A 19,953-nucleotide genomic window follows, 5' to 3' on the forward strand; every position below is an offset into this window, starting at 1 on the left:
TTCCCAACCAGTAAATATGAATGCACCATGTGTAGGGGGCACTGTATGTTGGGTAGGGCAACGTTTTTACATTTCACTATAGAAATTAATTAAAAAATAAATTTTAAAAAGCAACAACAAACAAAAAAACTTGTAACTATCACTACCACCAACCCCTTTCCCAGCTTTAATTACTTTTTGTAAAACTTTGTCTTTGTATTCATGTAGTGAAAAGTTATAATAAGGCAGGGGTTTTGAACATAAGGGTTAATCACTTTCTTGACTTCTTGGTGAGACCATGCTTTTTTTCTCTTGTGTTGATACTGCCATTTTGGATATCATGTGATGTAAAACATTAATCACATGGCACATCTAAAGTGTCTGATTGGTTATACGTGGGGACAAGCATCAACATGTGTCCAAAAGATGAAGGATGCGGCGAAATATTGCAGGTTGTCTAGAGCTACTTGTCCAACTTTGTTTCAAAATTGATCCACACGGTCATACATTTTTTGCGCATCAAATATGGACATTTGTCCCGGCTTGTCCAACAATGTTTTTGGACAAATGTATGATCTTGTTGACAGGCCTTATAATTTTCCCTACTTGTCCAACTTTGTTTCAAAAGTGGTCTACACGGTCCTACATTTTTTTTTTTTCGGCGCAATAAGTGTTGACATTATTTTGTCCCAACTTGTCCAACAATGTTTTTTTGTTTTTTTTAAAATGTATGATCTTGTTGACAGGCCTTATAATTTTCCCTACTTGTCCAACTTTGTTTCAAAAGTGGTCTACAATGTCCTATATTTTTTTATTTTTTTTGGCGCAATAAGTGTTGACATTATTTTGTCCCAACTTGTCCAACAATGGGTGTTTTTTTTTTAATGTATGATCTTGTTGACAGGTATTATAATAGTCCCTACTTGTCCAACTTTGTTTCAAAAGTGGTTAACACGATCATACATTTTTTTTTGCGCAACAAGTGCGGAAATTTTTTCCGGCTTGTCCAACAATAATTGTCTGAAAACAGGATTAGGCCTTTAGGATATATTTAGTGATCATGAGTCGTGCTCAAGTCGGATAACTTTAGTGGCGTAGCGAGGGGGAGGGGCAGGGGGTCCATGCCCCCAATCAAACTTTTGGTTTTGTTTTTACTGTATTACATTTTATTAAATCATACATACATACATACATACATAGTGTGAGTTGCCCCCCCCCCCCCCATTATGGGTGGAGTAGGTTGGACACGCTGGAGGTGCCAGTTATTAAATGTGAGGCTATATAATATAAATATAAAGCAATTTAGAATGTTTGTAACCAACTATGGTGGCTTTAAAGTAGTTTCTAACAATTAATATGGATAATTATGAGGTAGGGCCCACATTCTTGTGAATACATTCTTGTGAATAATTTGAGTTTAAAATCAAAATCATTCATGTCGGTATTTAGATCACCTGTCAACTGGGGGCGGGGCAGGCGGACGTATACTCTGGCTCGACCAACTTCAGGGTTGGAAGGGCCAATGCCTCCTGCCACCCTCCTCGCTTCAGACGCCTATATTTGTGGTGTTTTATACTATAAAAGGAATTAAATTTTAAAATTAATTAATTATATAATACACCAGAAAGATTAGCTATATAATAATACAACTGCAATTTGTCATTCCTTCTAACGTTAAGCCTACGCAGGGCTCGAAATAGCGGCATGTGAAAAGCAGTCCATTTTTTTTTTTTTTTTTTTTAGACCTACCAGTAGCCCGAGTACTCTGACTGTAACAAAGCTAGACGGACATTTGGAAGGTTATACGCTCTCATTACTATTTTCCATTCACTATCCAGAACCCTCACCTCAGCAGGACATTTTTTTTTCTTTTGCAGGACGGACACATTTCTTTTGGCCTGTTATATATATATATATATATATATATATATAAAAATCAACAACAGCAGGCCATATTTTAATTCCCAATATATAGGCCTATTTTTAACGTCTGGCTTTCGCTCATTGGATACGTTTTTAAACAACTCGTAAGATAAACGGTATCTAACAGCCGTTCATATAATACCGTAATACTGTATGATACAAAGTAATAATAATACGATTTACATCTACAGCACCCCCCCCCCCCCCCCCCCCAACACAAAATCATGGCTACGGCCCTGCAAACCCTATTCTGAAGCCAAATTTGGGTAAAGATATATATTCTAAAAACATTATTCGGCTTTTCCATGTTTGTTTGTATATATATTATCCTGTTCTGTTTGTTTAGGTCAAAGCGTGACGTGATATTGCGTTGACATCTACTGTTGTGCCAGTCGTAAGTTATCTGCCCCTAGTTCTTATAAAAGGCGACCTCAAACGGAGAGTGGGATTACCATGACCCAGTGTAAGGGTGAAAATACCATCTGAAGCTCGCTCCGACATGTCATATTTCGCCGAGTTGCTGAACTACACTCTTGATCCAGATGTAGTGGCAAAATTTCAGCAAGCTTGTGGATTAAAAGTGGTCACGGAAAGCGAATATTTGGAAAATTCATGTAGTGAACGTGTGACTGTATCCGAAGACGTTACTCATCAGTGCAGCAATGGTCATGTTTTGAATGACTATTCAAACGGGAAGGCAACTCCTGTTTCTAATGGGGAAATACACAACTCATATTATCAGTGTACAAAGTCTGTTCAATTGGATAGCGAACATCTACAAAATATGGCCAACACTGAGACGGAGGTAACACGCTTGAAACACAGAAACGGCTTTGTGCAACACGAAAATGGGTCGGTCATAACTTCGCCACTGGACGTTCGCGATTCTTTGCCGGCGAAAGTCAAGGCAGCTAGAAAAGCGTGTATCATCCGTACCGGAACAATCCCCTACCGGGTCGAAAACAATTTTTTATATTACGTATTCTCGTTCGGTGCTGGACTGGGGAATGGGATATTTTATATCCTATTTTATTCCTTTTCGTACTGGAATATTGACGCTGTTATTACGCGTAAAATCTGCTTGCTGTGGGCAATATGCATGTACTTTGGACAAGCAACTAAAGACATCTTACGTGTTCCACGCCCAAAATCACCGCCGGTTGTACGACTGGAGACTAGATATGAATTAGAATATGGGATGCCGTCGACACATGCTATCTGTGGGACAGCAATTCCCTTCTCACTATTAATATTTACAGTTGAGAGATACCAAGAGGTAACAAGATCAGTCTGTTATAGGTGTTAATTAGATTTAGACGTTAATTAGTGGAAGGACTTTCCTTTGGCACTGTCACTAACACTAACCCTAACTCAATGATGAGTATTTATAATGTTCTTTATATGTGACAGTGCCAAAGGAAAGTCCAACTGCCAAACCTGACTTGTGGTATGCCATTGGTGTATCAAAGGCCCTGGTTTGCATTGTCTGGTCTGCAGTGTATGTGATCAGGGTCTTATCAGCAGATATAGGTTTGATGATCTTGTATAAATCCTAGCTACCTACCATATATTTTTCCAGCATGTAACAAGTAACTTTTTTCCCCAGCCTTATGAATTTATATAAGATCCATCAAACCTTGAGGCGAAGGTCACAAGTCCAACTTAGGGCTGCTGTGTGTGGCTCCATATAGCATACTGCACATTATTTTAGGAAATCCATGTCCAGGTCATATCTTCCTTATTAGTTCAAATGGGATTATTAAACTTTGTATGAAAGTACAACTTGGGATGATGGTATTGCATACCATAACTAGGTCAACACAACCTACTTTTAAAGCAATAAGTACTGCACATTAAAGGAAATCTTGTTTTGGACCATATCTTCCTTGTCTATTAAACCTTGCATGCATGTACAACTTGGGATGGCAGTGTGTTGCATACCATAACTAGCTCACCATGACCTACTTTTGACAGGCATGTACCTCACCAGTACTCTTGTTAAATTTGTTTAAATAAAATAGCTTGCAGATTCTTTCCAGTGTGAGTACTGCTTATGTGGTGTTGGTGTGTTTCTTCTTTCTAAACTGTTGACACAGAATAAAGGTGAATTAAAACAAGAAAAAAAAGGAAACACATTTTAGTTGGCGACACACTTTAGTCTTGACACATTTTAATTAATGGTTATATGGCGTCTGTTATATTGTTAAGAACTAGACAGATGATGGTGTCTGTCATATTGTTAAGAACTAGATATGATGAAAGTGGAAACCTGCCATTATGCAATGGGCTACTCATACTGATTAGCAGCAAGGGATCTTTTACAAGCAGCATCTCAAAGGCAGGATAGTGCATACCACAGCCTTTGTTACACCAGTTACTGGGCACTGGTGTAAAGAGAAATAGCCCACTGGGCCCACTGACAGATCAATCCTAGGCTGACTGCACATCAGGCAAGCTCTTTACCACTGGGCTATGTCCAGCCTCAGGGATTTTTGTGGTAGTTTATCCCTGCCTCCTTTAAGTCGTAGGGGTGGGACGTAGCCCAGTGGTACAGCGCGCTGTCGGTCTGAGATTGATCCCATCGGTGGGCCCATTGGGCTATTTCTCGTTCCAGCCAGTGCACCACAACTGGTACATCAAAGGCCATGGTATGTACTATCCTGTCTGGGATGGTGCATATAAAAGATCCCTTGCTGCTAATCGAAAAGAATAGCCCATGAAGTGGCGACAGCGGGTTTCCTCTCTCAATATCTGTGTGGTCCTTAACCATATGTCCGACGTCATATAACCGTAAATAAAATGTGTTGAGTGCATTGTTAAATAAAACGTTTTTCTTTGTTTCCTTTAAATTTCCATTGAAACTTGGTTTATAGTTTCCAGAGAACATTTTCGTGTCGCAATTTGCTACACAAGTTTTACAGATCTCTACTCCGTTTTATATTATTAAACAGTAGTTGCAACTTGAGCACTAATCAATTTTCAATTGACTAGAAATATTAATAATGAAGATTTTGAAAACAGGATGTTCGCTGATTGCACTTATGGATGTTCATCACAGTGTGCATGAAAAAAATGAGTAGTTTTTAAAAATTTAATTTGGTTTGTATTTAATATTTTATGTATATGTTGTTTTGTTTTTTTAACATGCAAAGAAATGACATCTATGGATACATCTGTCAGTGACATTAAAAACGTTTATGGTAGACAAAATAGTTAATTCCCTGGAATTCTAGTTAATTGCTTGTGGTGGGTTAATTGCTTGTTAGTCATATATTAAGAATAACAATAACAGCTGAAAATGAAATGATAAGACACTATTACCATCTGGTATGTCATGAAGTAAACAAGTTGATACTGAAATCAAAGTTTTAATGTAGCGTTTTCATTGGTTTGACACCAAACCATGTGTTGAAATTAATCTTCTAAGCCAGTGGTGCATGGCCCTGTCAAGTAGTTCCAAGCACAAAGTGGAAATATTGCGGCTATGCCATTCATCTCATCATCATAATGTTTTTGATGTTTAAAAAAAATGTCTTAGTCTCTGTGTCAAATGAGGTTTGCATTTTTTATGTTTTTATTTAAAGTACCAGCTATGCTTAATTTTAACCAATCAAGGATGAGCTTTCTGGTTTCAGGGTTCGAACTCGACGATGGCACCGACGGAAATTGCCAATTAGAATGTGATATAAATTGCCGTATGTCAGGGGTATCACTGACGGCACTCTTGTGCCATGGGATAAAAATTACTGCCGTCACAATTTTGTACATTTGAAAAAGACTTCATACACAGGCCTCTATGTTAACGTTTCCACCCAGGAGCTGGATGGCACCTACTTGTATTTTTTATAGAGATAATAAAAATTGTCACATATACAGACCTCTACATTAACTTTTCCATCTAGGAGCCAGATGGCCCATATTTGTACAACCCCTGCATATAAAAAAAATTACCATGGCAACAAAATTGCAGTGGAAAAATAGTGCCCACGGCAATTGTACCCTTATCGTGTTTGCAACTCTTAGGCCTTTCCCCAGGATTTTTTTAAGGTCCTTACATTTTTAACAACAATTTAATTAACACAAATCAAGTCAAAATATGTGGGGTAATGGGTTGAAAACAATTAAGTGTTTGCCTTCAAACCAGCAAATCATGTTTTTATTTTATTTTTAAATTAAAATTATTATATTATATGAGACCGACTGAGTGGAAAAACACCTGCTAAAGTGATTTATGTGCTTCACAGTAAACCACAAATGGCCACGTCGGGAACCAACCAAATAGTTTGTGAATGTTAGTGAAACACTAGCTGGTTGAACTTTGTATTGGTAATTTACATGTATTTTCGATTATGCCTGATGGTGCTGAAATCCAGATACTAAGTAATATTAGTGCATTTAATATTTTAATATTTACTTTTATTCTGTTTTCCAATATAGTCCATGGCAAAAAACATGCTGCATAGAATGCAGCGGGCAATTGCAGGGGTTATTGTATATTTATAGATAGTAATAGTATGAAATGTTTTAGTCGCCAAAAGGAAAAAATTGTCACATATACAACCAAATCATGCGCAATGTAGAGGGCTAATATGTGTGACCAAATCAGTTGCAATATAGAGGGCTAATACCGTATTTGACCGGAAATTAGCCCATGTCTTTGAATAAGGCCCCCTCCGTTTTGATAGAATTTAAGAAATTAGGCCCTCATTCGTAAATAAGCCCACCCCCAACTTGTCACCTTATAAATAACATGAAACTGCAAGTTTGCTCAAAGTTCATTTAAAAGGTCATACCTCCTGCAGATAATTAAACACAAATGTAACACAATATTTTACCGCCAGTGAGATTTAGCAGTGTATAACATTGTTTCCAATTTCATGCCTGCAGTATTTCTTTGAAGTACACAAGCCCAAGTCTGAACCAAAACCAATATCTATTTTTACCACCACATTGGGTCCGCAGTTAATGCTAATTAGGCAAATACCTTATTCTGATTGGCTAAGAACAATGACCTAGATTGACAATTCTTTGTAGTGTAAGCTGGCTGCCTGTGTCAGAAACGTGTGTGTATACGCTATTGAGTTTGTTAATTGCTGTTTTAAGTCTTCTCAGCATTAAATTTTGGATGTAAATGAACAGAACTAGTAAGTAATTGTAACATAGAAGGTGTGTTTCTGATAATTAGATACTAGTAAAAAACCCAATTTAATTAATAAACAATTATTATTTATTAATAACAAATGGAACACTAATTAATAGGTGCTACTGAACGATTTTTGTTTTCTTCCTAGTTCATATAATTTTTTTTTTTTTTTTTCTCAACAAAACTGGCCCCTTGTCTGGGAATAAGCCCACCCTATGCTAAGCTCACAATGAGTTGTCTTGGCCCCCTGGGCTTATTTCCGGTCAAATACGGTATGTGTGACCAAATCAGTTGCTATATAGAGGGCTAATATGTGTGACAAAATCAGTTGCAATGTAGAGGGCTAATATGTGTGACAAAATCAGTTGCAATGTAAAGGGCTAATATGTGTGACAAAATCAGTTGCAATGTAGAGCGCTATTATGTGTGACAAAATCAGTTGCAATGTAGAGGGCTAATATGTGTGACAAAATCATTTGCAATGTAGAGGGCTAATATGTGTGACAAAATCAGTTGCAATGTAGAGGGCTAATATGTGTGACAAAATCAGTTGCAATGTAGAGAGCTAATAATAATATATGTGACCAAATCAGTTGCAATGTAGAGAGCTAATAATAATATATTTGACAAAATCAGTTGCAACGTGGAGGGCTAATATGTGTGACAAAATCAGTTGCAATGTAGAGAGCTAATAATAATATATGTGACCAAATCAGTTGCAATGTAGAGAGCTAATAATAATATATGTGACCAAATCAGTTGCAATGTAGAAGGCTAATATGTGTGACCAAATCAGTTGCAATGTAGAGAGCTAATAATAATATATGTGACCAAATCAGTTGCAATGTAGAGGGCTAATATGTGTGACCAAATCAGTTGCAATGTAGAGGGCTAATATGTGTGACCAAATCGGTTGCAATGTAGAGAGCTAATAATAATATATGTGACTAAATCAGTTGCAATGTAGAGGGCTAATATGTGTGACCAAATCAGTTGCAATGTAGAGGGCTAATATGTGTGACAAAATCAGTTGCAATGTAGAGGGCTAATATGTGTGACAAAATCAGTTGCAATGTAGAGCGCTAATATGTGTGACCAAATCAGTTGCAATGTAGAGGGCTAATATGTGTGACAAAATCAGTTGCAATGTAGAGCGCTAATATGTGTGACCAAATCAGTTGCAATGTAGAGGGCTAATATGTGTGACAAAATCAGTTGCAATGTAGAGGGCTAATATGTGTGACCAAATCAGTTCCAATGTAGAGGGTTAATATGTGTGACCAAAGCAGTTGCAATGTAGAGAGCTAATAATATATGTGACCAAATCAGCTGCAATGTAGAGAGCTAATAATAATATATGTGACCAAATCAGTTGCAATGTAGAGAGCTAATAATAATAATATGTGATCAAATCAGTTGCAATGACACAACAAAATAGCCTTTCAGTCATGTTTATGTGCTACTTTAAAAAACAAAATTGCTATCAGTGAATTATTTTATCTACAGCAGTTTTTTTTAAAAACAACCTGCTACATGGGTTACACATTTTTACGTTCAAACCCTGCAGTTTTGCATATGACAAGGTTATCAACATGCACTGACTTGACAAACATTTATTAACATTCGGTTGGGAAACATTTGATTTGTTATTCTGTACTTGGCAAAGAATCACTATATCGCTAAAAATTGCTATGTAGATGTAACTAGATAATATAGGGTAACAAATGGTGATCAGTTTATTTTTATGTTTTTAGCTTACATGTACAACATACCGTGTTTATAATGCAGAAATCGGGGCACACTCAACACTTTTTATGCAGAGGTTAATGTTTTAGGCATCAAATCCAGAAAGTATTAGGCTAGCCAGGGTATTTGTGTTCTTATTTCTTCTGTCAAATCAGCCACTGCATGTGGCATGGTGGAAAATTGCCTTGGTCTATTATACCTTGTACAAGCTTAACATAATATGTATTTTCTATTGTATGTGCTGAATGGGATTGCTCATACAGGCATGACAGCCCAAACCATCCAACATGGATTATACAGTTTTTACTCAAATTGTAGGACTTAGTTCATTCTATTCAGTGATATATAGAACATCTATGTAGTATTTATATTATACATTTATTATCTGACCAGGACATAGGGTTTCCGAGAGGTAAAATGAGTATGGCGCCATACCTAAATGTTTGTAGATTTTTTTTTTTAAGTTAACTTTTTGACAATGAATTACTGTATGATTTTCTTAACCCTAACCCTAAACTTAACCCATTTTCTTTTTGGGGGAGGCCCCCATACTCCCTGTTGACTGGATGTATTCAATTCTATAGCACCATACCCAAACATTTCTTTGACTGGATGTATTCAATTCTATAGCACCATACCCAAACATTTCTTTCTGGCAGAAACCCTGCAGGTGTACTAATACGTTCATCTACATGATATTAAAAAAATAATAGTAATAACATAAAATAGGACGTATTTTGTCGGCTACATTTGTATGGAATAATAGTTTGTAGTAAGACTACCATTTGACAATTGTCAAAGTATGTAAAAATAATGAAAAGCAGAATGCACTAAGACCTGAGGAAAAAAAAAATAGTAGTGTATAGTTAGAAAATATAGATTCCTCTAATTTGCAGCAATCAAACAATTTTGTTTGTCAGTGCATTTAAAAAAAAACCCCAATGTTTCAACATGAAAACAATTTGGGGCCAAGTGCTGTATTGTTTCTAGTCTGACTAGACTATTAATAAAGAGCCATTCCATCGTAATACTTCCATTTGGTATATTATTATTATGAGAATGAAAAAAAAAGAAGTGCGGTTTATATGCACAGCGGTTAACGTAAAATTCATAAATAAAGCACACCATTTTATAAACCGCACCTTGCAGTTTACAGTAATAAAGTAGCGGCTTATAGGCCGAAAAATACGGAAGTTAAATTTAAAAATGCGTATGAGCTAAAACAGCTGATGTAAATCATAAGGTCTAGGTAGGCTGTTTTTAAGCTGCTACTGAAAGTAACGACATAGTAAATGGTGATGTGGTGCTTAGCCAAGTAGTTAACCTGTGTATTGAAAATATGTATGTTTTTGTACTACAGTTAACAACTCCACAAATAGCAATTATTATTCAGTTGTTAACTACATTTCAGACATGCCTCGATAACACACTAGTTAAGTCATTTCAGACATGCCTTAATAACACATTAGTTAAATCATCTGGTTAAGTCCTCATGCAGCAGCTTCATGAATTAACACTTCACTGGGGAGGTGTGACAGCACCGTATAGATTTCTCAGTAACCACTCATAACTAACAACTAACCTGTCTTTGACAGACAGCCCAGATAGCTATGTGTGTCCAGAACAGTATGCCTGAACCTTAATCTTACTAATGTGAATGTGAAAGTGATGTTCCAATGATCGTTGATCAGTTTAGCTCCACCAATGTGATGATCGATTGTAAAAAAAAATTAGTTTAAAAGATGGAATTGATGTAAATAAGTTGTGTTTGGGGTTTGTTTTTATCTGAACATGAAGAAAGAAAGAAGAAAGAAATGTTTTATTTAACGATGCACTCAACACATTTTATTTATGGTTATATGGCATCAGACATATGGTTAAGGACGACACAGTTATTGAGAGAGGAAACCCGCTGTTGCCACTTCATGGGCTACTCTTTTCCATTAGCAGCAAGGGATCTTTTATATGCACCATCCCACAGACAGGGTAGTACATACCACAACATTTCTTATAATAATTAAAATCTGTATCATGTTTATATCATTCATTATTCTAACCGATTGTGTAATCGAAAGTTGATCGATTGGTGCAAACTGATTATTAACGATGATCGATGATGAAATTCCAACCAATTCCCAACACTAGAATGAAGAGATTAAAGGAGACTCTGTCCATTCTGTGTGTTGTTTTCATCTTGGAAGATTTATTAGTCCCCTACTGGTTCAACTAGAGGGGACTATAGGTTTCATCTCCATCCTTCCATCTGTCTGTCTGTCTGCCTGTTCGTGTGTCTGTTATGGCCTTTCAACTTGAGAGACATGAAAATGTGTTGGGCCCGGTAGGGGATATGTATTGCTTTAGTACTAGTTGTACTATCAGAATGCTTGTTTTGTACATGAATGCTCAAAGATGTAGATCAAGGACATGGATGTTGGCCAAATGCCGTGAATGAGTCAAACTTCCTGAAAGCATAATATATACTAGTATTCATGTACATACTCCTACAAGTATTGAAAAGTGTGAATAGGTCAACCATTTGTATGCTTGGGGTAATCCTTTAAACAACAGTGGTTAGCTATAAATGTACCCTATTAAAACTACTGGTCATTTTGGATGTGGCTTCGTCCATAACTAAACTCTACAATTCTCATATATTATTCTAAATTAGAATAGATTGTTTGAACAAACAAATCCTCCCCCTCTCCCCACCCTTGCACCATGACATGCCATTCTTAATATTCTTTAGATGCAGATGCTAATCTTAGTCACAGAAAAATGTGTTACTTGCCATTAATGATCGCTGCTGAGCAGATGACTTTCCCCTCTGTTGATTCATAGAAGGAAGGAAAGAAATGTTTTATTTAACAACACACTCAACACATTTTATTTTCAGTTATATGACGTCGGACATGTGGTTAAGGACCACACAGATATTGAGAGAGGAAACCCGCTATTGCCACTTCATGGGCTACTCTTTTCAATTAGCAGCAAGAGATCTTTTATATGCACCATCACAGACAGGATAGCACATACCATGGCCTTTGATGTACCAGTCGTGGTGCACTGGCTGGAGTGAGAAGTCGGTGCTTTAGGTTGCATAGTACCAAAGAACAGTACCGTGTCAAAGTTTGACGTGCACCGTCAAATATTTACGGAGTAAAAGCAGCTGTGGGTGTGATTGGTAGTAATATGTGACATTGATTATTTGTGCAAATACTATTATCCATTGATAATAAATAAATACACTTTTATTTGTTATACAGTTGTTATGCAGTATATACCAGAGGTTGAAACTAATGCGGGGTACCCCCAAAAATGGAACTGCAATTTTCAGCAAAAATGAAGGTTGCTATTAAAAACATAAATTAAATTTCTTAAATGATATGTGACCCCCCATTTTCTTGCAGCTAGATTAGTTGTGAGGTGCCACACTTTCTATTGCTGTACTTCCTGGGTGTGTTGAAACGCTGCTTATATCAGTTTTATTAGTAAACGTTAACATTATCGGCAATAGGAATTGATTTGGTCTAATGGAACCTATAGCATATATTCACTATATTATCATTATTTTATATTGTGTGCCATTTACTGTTATTTGACAGTCATAATTGCTTAATTAGGTTACACTCGGGCATGGGAGTTCATAATGACCTTGACCTTGGCATTAATTTACTGTGCACTGCTGAGAATAGAGTTAGAAAAAAAGTCTGTGCTGACCAATTGGAGATTTTGGCCCATATTTTTTACTTAAAATATTTTAAAGCTTATTTATCCAAGGTGATGGACATGTCATATAACACTAATCTTATTTAGGATAATAAGTCTAGGCAAGATGAAATGAGCTATTAGTAATAATTTATTTTTAGTTAAAAAATAATGTTAGCTGATATTAGGTTAAGCTTTTAGATCTCCATTAACAATGTGTATTTGAATGCAATTGGCTCTGGAATGACTATATTTAAATAACCTGATTTCTGCTGTAATTTTAACATACTTTTTAGGTTGGTGAATTAGTTTTAGGCAAATATGGGAGTTTTTACAATTGTTTTTGTGAGTTTGGCAAAAACATTAAAATCTACAGAAGTGGGTTCTGTGTAGCCATTTTGCATTCTCTTCTTTATTTGTACACATATATAAGCTTGGTAATGATAGCTTTAGGTCAGTTCATTAAATCCTGTTCATATATTCAGTGAGTTTTCTATAGTAAAGGGTATTTGAAGTATATACCAAGTACAAGAGCAATTTTGATACATTTGTTAATCTACCTAGGAGTGTGTTAGTATTATCTTCCACTTGTAAAGCTATATTTTCCAAGATTACTATGTAAATGATGTGTTACATTACAGATTGTAGTAATGCATACGATATAAATATTATATTCAGTTAAAACAGAAAATAATTAAAGAAAAATTACTTTCGCACTCTTTTGATGGATTGAATGTGCTTTTTTTATGACAAATAAAAAATTAAGATGTAAAACCCGAATGATAACTCTAGATATGATACATGTCTGTAAGCACCAATCACTGGAGATTATTAATAAAATATCAACAGATATATTGGTAGCTGTCAGTGGATTTAATAATGCATATATGAAAACCAACTAGGCTGATGGGTTTGAAAATATTGCATTCAGTGACTTGACATCCAAGCATAGTCCATACCTTGGGTGTTTACTCCGCCATGATGTGTACCACATTAATTTACTACTATTTGTGGATGCAGTGGTGTTCATTTCAGATACCACGTGTAATATGCTTTTTTTCTAGTGAAGTTCTTATCATATGCCCATTAAAGTCTTTCAAAACACAGGGTCACTGCAATAAATGAGTTTTAAGGTAATTATTTATTGGAAATGAGAGACTCCGACTATGCATGCACACACTACATATACAGCTAGACATACACAACCAACCCATAGTATGTATCTTCAAGAGTAGTATTTTTATTTATTATTTGTTTTAAATATGATACATTGCATTTGTATACAACTTTGCATAACACTGATGCTTCCTGAGGTGTACATTAAATCAGGTTGCACAGTAGGAACAACACTTTCAATTATGTTGTCACATCATATCAGAGCACAGAAGGTCCTGATATTCATGAAAACACCCAAATGGACACTTTTTGAAAAATATATTTTTTCGACATAGTACCAAAGAAGAGAGTACTGTGTCAAAGTTCGACGTGCACCGTCAAATATTTACGGAGTAAAAGCAGCTGTGGGTGTGATTGGTAGTAATATGTGATATTGATTATTTGTGCAAATACTATTATCCATTGACAATAAATAAATACACTTTTATTTGTTATACAGTTGTTATGCAGTATATACCAGAGGTTGAAACTAATGCGGGGTACCCCCAAAAATGGAACTGCAATTTTCAGCAAAAATGACGGTTGCTATTAAAAACATAAATTAAATCTCTTAAATGATACATGACCCCCCATTTTCTTGCAGCTAGATTAGTTGTGAGGTGCCACACTTTCTATTGCTGTACTTCCTGGGTGTGTTGAAATGCTGCTTATATCAGTTTTATTAGTAAACGTTAACATTATCGGCAATAGGAATTGATTTGGTCTAATGGAACCTATACCACTGGGCTACGCCAGCTCACCCCCTGTTGATTCATAGCGACAGTACGATAATGTTAGTAAAGCTGTACTTAGTTTTTATATTTTTTTACCAGGAAACATGAGGCGAGATTGCACCTTAGGCGTAGCATAAAATATTATTTGTTTCAGGTTGCCTGACAACCCTAATTTGAACCTGGCAATCGTATGAAATGAGGTTACGAATACAATAACGCATGTAGTTGTTTTCAACAATAATAGTAAAAAGATTGTTTTGTGGAATGGGCCAGTCACTGATGAAATTTGCTGTATGGTATGATGTTACTTACAGTGTAAACTCAATGCTGTATGTTAGCTATAAATAGGTGACCATGAAATCCAAGAAGCAAGTGTACATATTTTAGATGGTTGATTTTTGTTTTGTTTTTATGGTTGATTTAAGCCGGGTTTTTTACTTTACTGGCATCCTGATCCTGTCTGTGTCTAGTTCACAGGTGCATATTTTGGGGTGTCTTGTTTTTTATCACATTTGTGAGTAACTGAAGACATTCTGTGTGCTATTGTTTTCTTCCTAGGCATATAGGATAACACTGGATGGCAATGTGAAAGGAATTTGCCCTAAAAAGTTTTAGGATGTACCAATTACCACGTATTAAAAATATATATATTAAAATACTTTTAAAGGAAAGGAAGGAAGGAAATGTTTTTATTTAATGACGCACTCGACACATTTTATTTACGGTTATATGGTGTCGGACATATGGTTAAGGACCACACATATATTGACTCAATGAGAGAGGAAACCCGCTATCATAACAAAGAATATGATATATCACAGGGATCTGTCTAAAAAACAAATTCAGTGTTTGTCCTGAAAAATACCAAATTTGTCAGTGTCTGCAATGAGGTGGTGGTGTGTGGGCATATTTATATTTTTGGGAACAAATTCATTATTCAGTTATCTCCCTTGTAAATTATTATGCTTTAATAGAGGTCAGTGTCACTTCTTCGTGTTTAAGTTTGATGATTACCAAATTAGATTTTATTTGAAAAAAAAGAAAGAAGTAATTTAAACAATTGTACAGTGGATGTGAAATTGTAAAATGGATATGAAGTTTAATTATGATAAAATATCTAAAACTGATTGAGTCTTCTGATGCTTGTGAGTAAACCTTTTTTTCTTTTCTTTTTTTAAATGCTACAAGCATTTAACACAGAGATAAATACCCGGTACTTCTTCTTTTGTTAACATTACAAACATATACCGGCATGGATGATAATGAAATGAATGGTGAAGCTGTATTATTTCCATTTTGGTATGGACTGGCTTTCAGGGCCATGCTCCATACTCAGTTGAGCTATTTCGGTACCACCTGAACCCTGAGTATTTGGAACCTGTAGTGTGGGGTCATACACCTGTTAGACACACCCATAATCACACCTAGTTAATTGGGTGAAACGTTGTGTATGTAGCCTTACACTTCCCCAGTACGTCTGGCCGTGCACTCACGCTGGGTCAGAGCCGGTACTAGAATGAAAACACAATTGGCCCAGGTCACCAAGGTGGGTTACGACTGTATTCATGAGTAAACCTAGCTTTATGAGGTAAAATTGACTGATGGTCATGATAACTCAAACTAAACATTTGTTATGGTCATGAAGACTCCTACTAAACACACACATGTAAATGGGTAGTTTATGAAGCACACTACATCACAGCTAATGGCCTAGACCAGCACAGCCCATACATCCAATAAGTCTTATTGCACCATTAAATGTCAACTGATAGAACAATAGACCTATAACAGACAAAGGCTTTGAATTGACAGGGAGCAATAAGCATAAATTTGTCACTTGAAATACACAGTATGCTTTCTGATAATGAGTTTCACAATCAGCTTTTGCTTTCCATACTAAAGCATTGTATAGCTATTCCAATTAAAGGTGTTTGGATATAAGCACAAAAACCGGTATTTAAATGGGCAGGACGTAGCTCAGTGGTAAAGTGCTCGCCTGATGCACAATCTGGGATCAATCCCTATCGGTGGGCTATTTCTCATTCCAGTCAGTGAACTGGTATATAAAAGCTTGTAGTATGTACTGTCCTGTCTACCAATGGGAAAATGTAGAAGTTTCCTCTCTAAGACTGTCAAAATTACCAAATGTAAATCTATGTACTCTAGTGGTGTCGTTAAACAACTTGAACTATGTAAGCAATTAATGAGACAGTCCTGAATTTGCTGCCACTGTAAGATGTTTCTAACTAACAGAGCCTTTTCAACAGCTAAACTTTCATGTTAGATATAAAAAAATTACAAGAAAATGCATTTTATATGTCATTTTAGTCATTAAAAATACTTTGTAGATCAGAAACATGTAACAACAGAAACAAACTCAGGACAGATCCTGTCAGAAATTAGTGACAGAAGGGCAACCAATATTAATTATTTTTAATTATTTTTTTAAAAATAAAATCAGAGTAAAGTCTTTATAATTGCAAGTGGTCGAGGATTACTTCTCAATTTCTAACATTTTCTTCTAGATTAAAAGCTGAGATCACTCTCCATTTGTACAATATTAAGTCTTGTTGACAATGTAAGTTCCTTGCAAATATCAAGTATACAAATATCAAGTATACATTAGGGATGGATATCGCAATTTGTTTTTGTATTGCAATATATTGTCAGGATATTTTACACTTGTTATATGATGCAGAATTAATCAAAATCAATGGTTGAATTAAAGACTTATTCATTTAGAAAACCGTAACTATTGTCATTGGTTGTATTGTTGTGTTGAAAATGTTCAGAATGCTTGCAAATCAAACACAAAAGACAAATTGATTAAATAATAAAATGCCCATCTGTCCACTATTGAACAAAAGGCTATGGCAAAAGGTAAGAAAGTGGTGAATTAAAGATTTTTGTGCTGTTTATCCATTTGGTAACTTAGTAAACTGTTCAAAGGTGTCAGATGTACCATGTGTCAACATTTTATTTTGTTATGTGTGGTTTTAACTGACGATATGTATGTGTATGCGTAGTAGTTAATGCATGTACAGCCGGCCACCCGAGTTGGTGAGTGTTCAGCTTGCACACGTGCACGTATAGAATGAAAATGGATGAAAACCAATGCTTAATTTTTTTGTCACAAATGGATTGTAAATACAATGCACAAACAGGATCCATGTACAGTCTTGCATATGTTGGATTAGACATTTGTGCATTACACACCATGTCATTAATAGATTAGCATTTTAAAGCTTGATCTGCATTTATTGATTGCTTGGGTAGGCAAGTGCATTGTTAAATGTTAATGTTGAATATATACTACTCAAAAGAATTTAAGGGTCAGACGATATTTTCGACATTATTTTCTGAATGTCAATTATATTAGCTAGACCATAATGTCACGCATGGTATTGTTCCATTTTGACGAAAGTGGGTCTAAGCAACCCATAAATGAATTAAAATCCACTGTCATTGACACTGTCGACTAGTTCTAATGGCGAAAACATGCTTACATTTGCACGTAAATTAGGGCGAAAGCGAAAGGTCTGCTAAGTGCCCATAACTTGCTTTTTCACAAAGCGCTTCATTTGCACGCTTTGCACGTGTATTCCATGTTCCCAATGCTGAATTTCCGTATAATTGGAGCTTGCGTTCGTGTACGGTGCACACTCCAAATTCGACAATGGTACGACTTCAACTGACTATCGAAGATCGAGGAAGGGCTATTGCTTGGCTTCAGGATGGCAATACGCAAAGAAATGTTGCTCTGAGACTTGGTGTCAGTCAGAGTGTCGTTGGCCGACTGTGGCAACGGTACCAAGCAACGAATTCTGTTCGAAATCGTCCACGTTCGGGAAGACCCCGAAGCACTACAAATAGAGAGGACCGGTACATCACCAATATGGCTCTACGTCAACGCACAACCACTGCACGCCTATTACCTGACAATCTGCGGACTGCGACTGGAACTCGAGTGTCTGATCAAACCATACGCAATCGTCTGAGAGCCAATAATCTACGCTGCCGTCCCCAGGCTGTTCGACCACCACTCCTACCACGTCACAGAACGGCCAGACGTCACTGGTGCACGCTTCATCTGCGGTGGCAACGTGTTCAGTGGGGTCGAGTGATGTTCACTGATGAGTCCAGGTTTAGTCTCCAGTTCAACGACAGTCGGGTTCGTGTCTACAGACGTCCTGGGGAGTGCTTCGCTGACGTTAACGTTAGACAACATCACCGGTTCGGTGGTGGCAGCGTCGTGGTGTGGGGCGGCATCTCTATCCACCACAGGACCCCCCTCTATGTGGTGGATAGCAATCTGAATGGAATCCGCTATCTGAATGAGATTATCCGGCCGTTGGTTCTCCCAGGCCTTCAGCAGATTGGCGGCGGGGCAGTTCTGCAGGATGACAATGCCAGACCCCACCGCGCCAGGGTGGTAACGGACTTTCTCAGACAACAAGGTATCGCCAGGATGGATTGGCCAGCATATTCGCTTGACTTGGCCCCAATAGGGACGCCTGGGACGAATTAGGCAGGAGAGTTCGGGATAACCATGCCCCTCCGGCCAACCTTCATGATCTGGGTCAACTTCTTATGGCAGAGTGGCAGGCCATTCCCCATGAGTTCTTCAGACGTCTGATCAACAGCATGAGGCAACGATGTGTCAAGTGTATTCGCGCCAGGGGTGGATTCACACACTATTAAACGAATGTTCTAATGTGTAAAATCCATGTTTGACAACCTTCAACTTTGACAGCATGTCATGTGACTTTCTTGTATACAGTGACGTTTATTTGTGGTTTTTTGTAAATATGGAACAATAAATAAAAATTTTGGTGTAGTTTACATCATCAATCTAATACACTCTGAAACTTATTTGGTTATAAATTTTTGACCCTTAAATTCTTTTGAGTAGTATATATACAATGCATTTCTTCCTGAACTAATCTCGCACTATGTGTGTAAGCCAGCACAGGTTGTTATTACCCATTCAGCTCGGCTTAGCACCCATTGTACATGTATTAGTGCAAGTTTCACATAATCAGTAGTCAGCAAAAACAGTAATGGCATTGGCGTATTAGTAATGGTCTTTGAACCTGGTGTAAAACTACATGTAGCTAATGATTTACAATATAGTGATTTTTACATTAGATTCACTTGATTTTCTGAAAGAAAAGAAATATTTTTAATGGCATTTTAAAGTACTGACTCACTGATATTTGATCTCTAACATAGTTAAGGAAGGAAATAATTTATTTAAGAACACACTCAACACATTTTCTTTACGGTTATATGGCGTCAAACATATTGTTAAGGACCACACAGATATTGAGAGAGGAAACCCACTGTTGCCACTTCATGAGCTACTCTTTTCGATTAGCAGCAAGGGATCTTTTATATGCACCATCCCACAGACAGGGTAGTACATACCATGGTCTTTGATATACCAATCATGGTGCACTGGCTGGAACGAGAGCCCAATGGGCCCACTGATGGGGATCGATCCCAATCAAGTGAGTGTTTTTACCACTGGGCCATGTCTCGTCCCTCTAAAATAGTTAAAGCAATGAG

At 36.7% G+C, this 19,953-nt stretch overlaps 1 protein-coding gene across 1 annotated transcript in view; it reads left to right on the forward strand.

Annotated features, from left to right (window-relative positions):
* The first annotated feature begins 2,342 nt into the window (after positions 1 to 2,342).
* LOC121372716 (sphingosine-1-phosphate phosphatase 2-like) overlaps positions 2,343 to 19,953 on the forward strand; it is a 30,546-nt gene continuing 12,935 nt past the window's right edge. The window contains exon 1 of the mRNA XM_041499192.1: positions 2,343 to 3,178. Within this exon, the coding sequence (XP_041355126.1) occupies positions 2,402 to 3,178 (777 nt within the window). The 5' untranslated portion in view covers positions 2,343 to 2,401. The remainder of the gene's footprint in view (positions 3,179 to 19,953) is intronic.

The sequence above is a fragment of the Gigantopelta aegis genome, chromosome 4 (genome assembly GCF_016097555.1).
Source record: "Gigantopelta aegis isolate Gae_Host chromosome 4, Gae_host_genome, whole genome shotgun sequence".
Taxonomy (NCBI): Eukaryota; Metazoa; Mollusca; class Gastropoda; order Neomphalida; family Peltospiridae; genus Gigantopelta; species Gigantopelta aegis.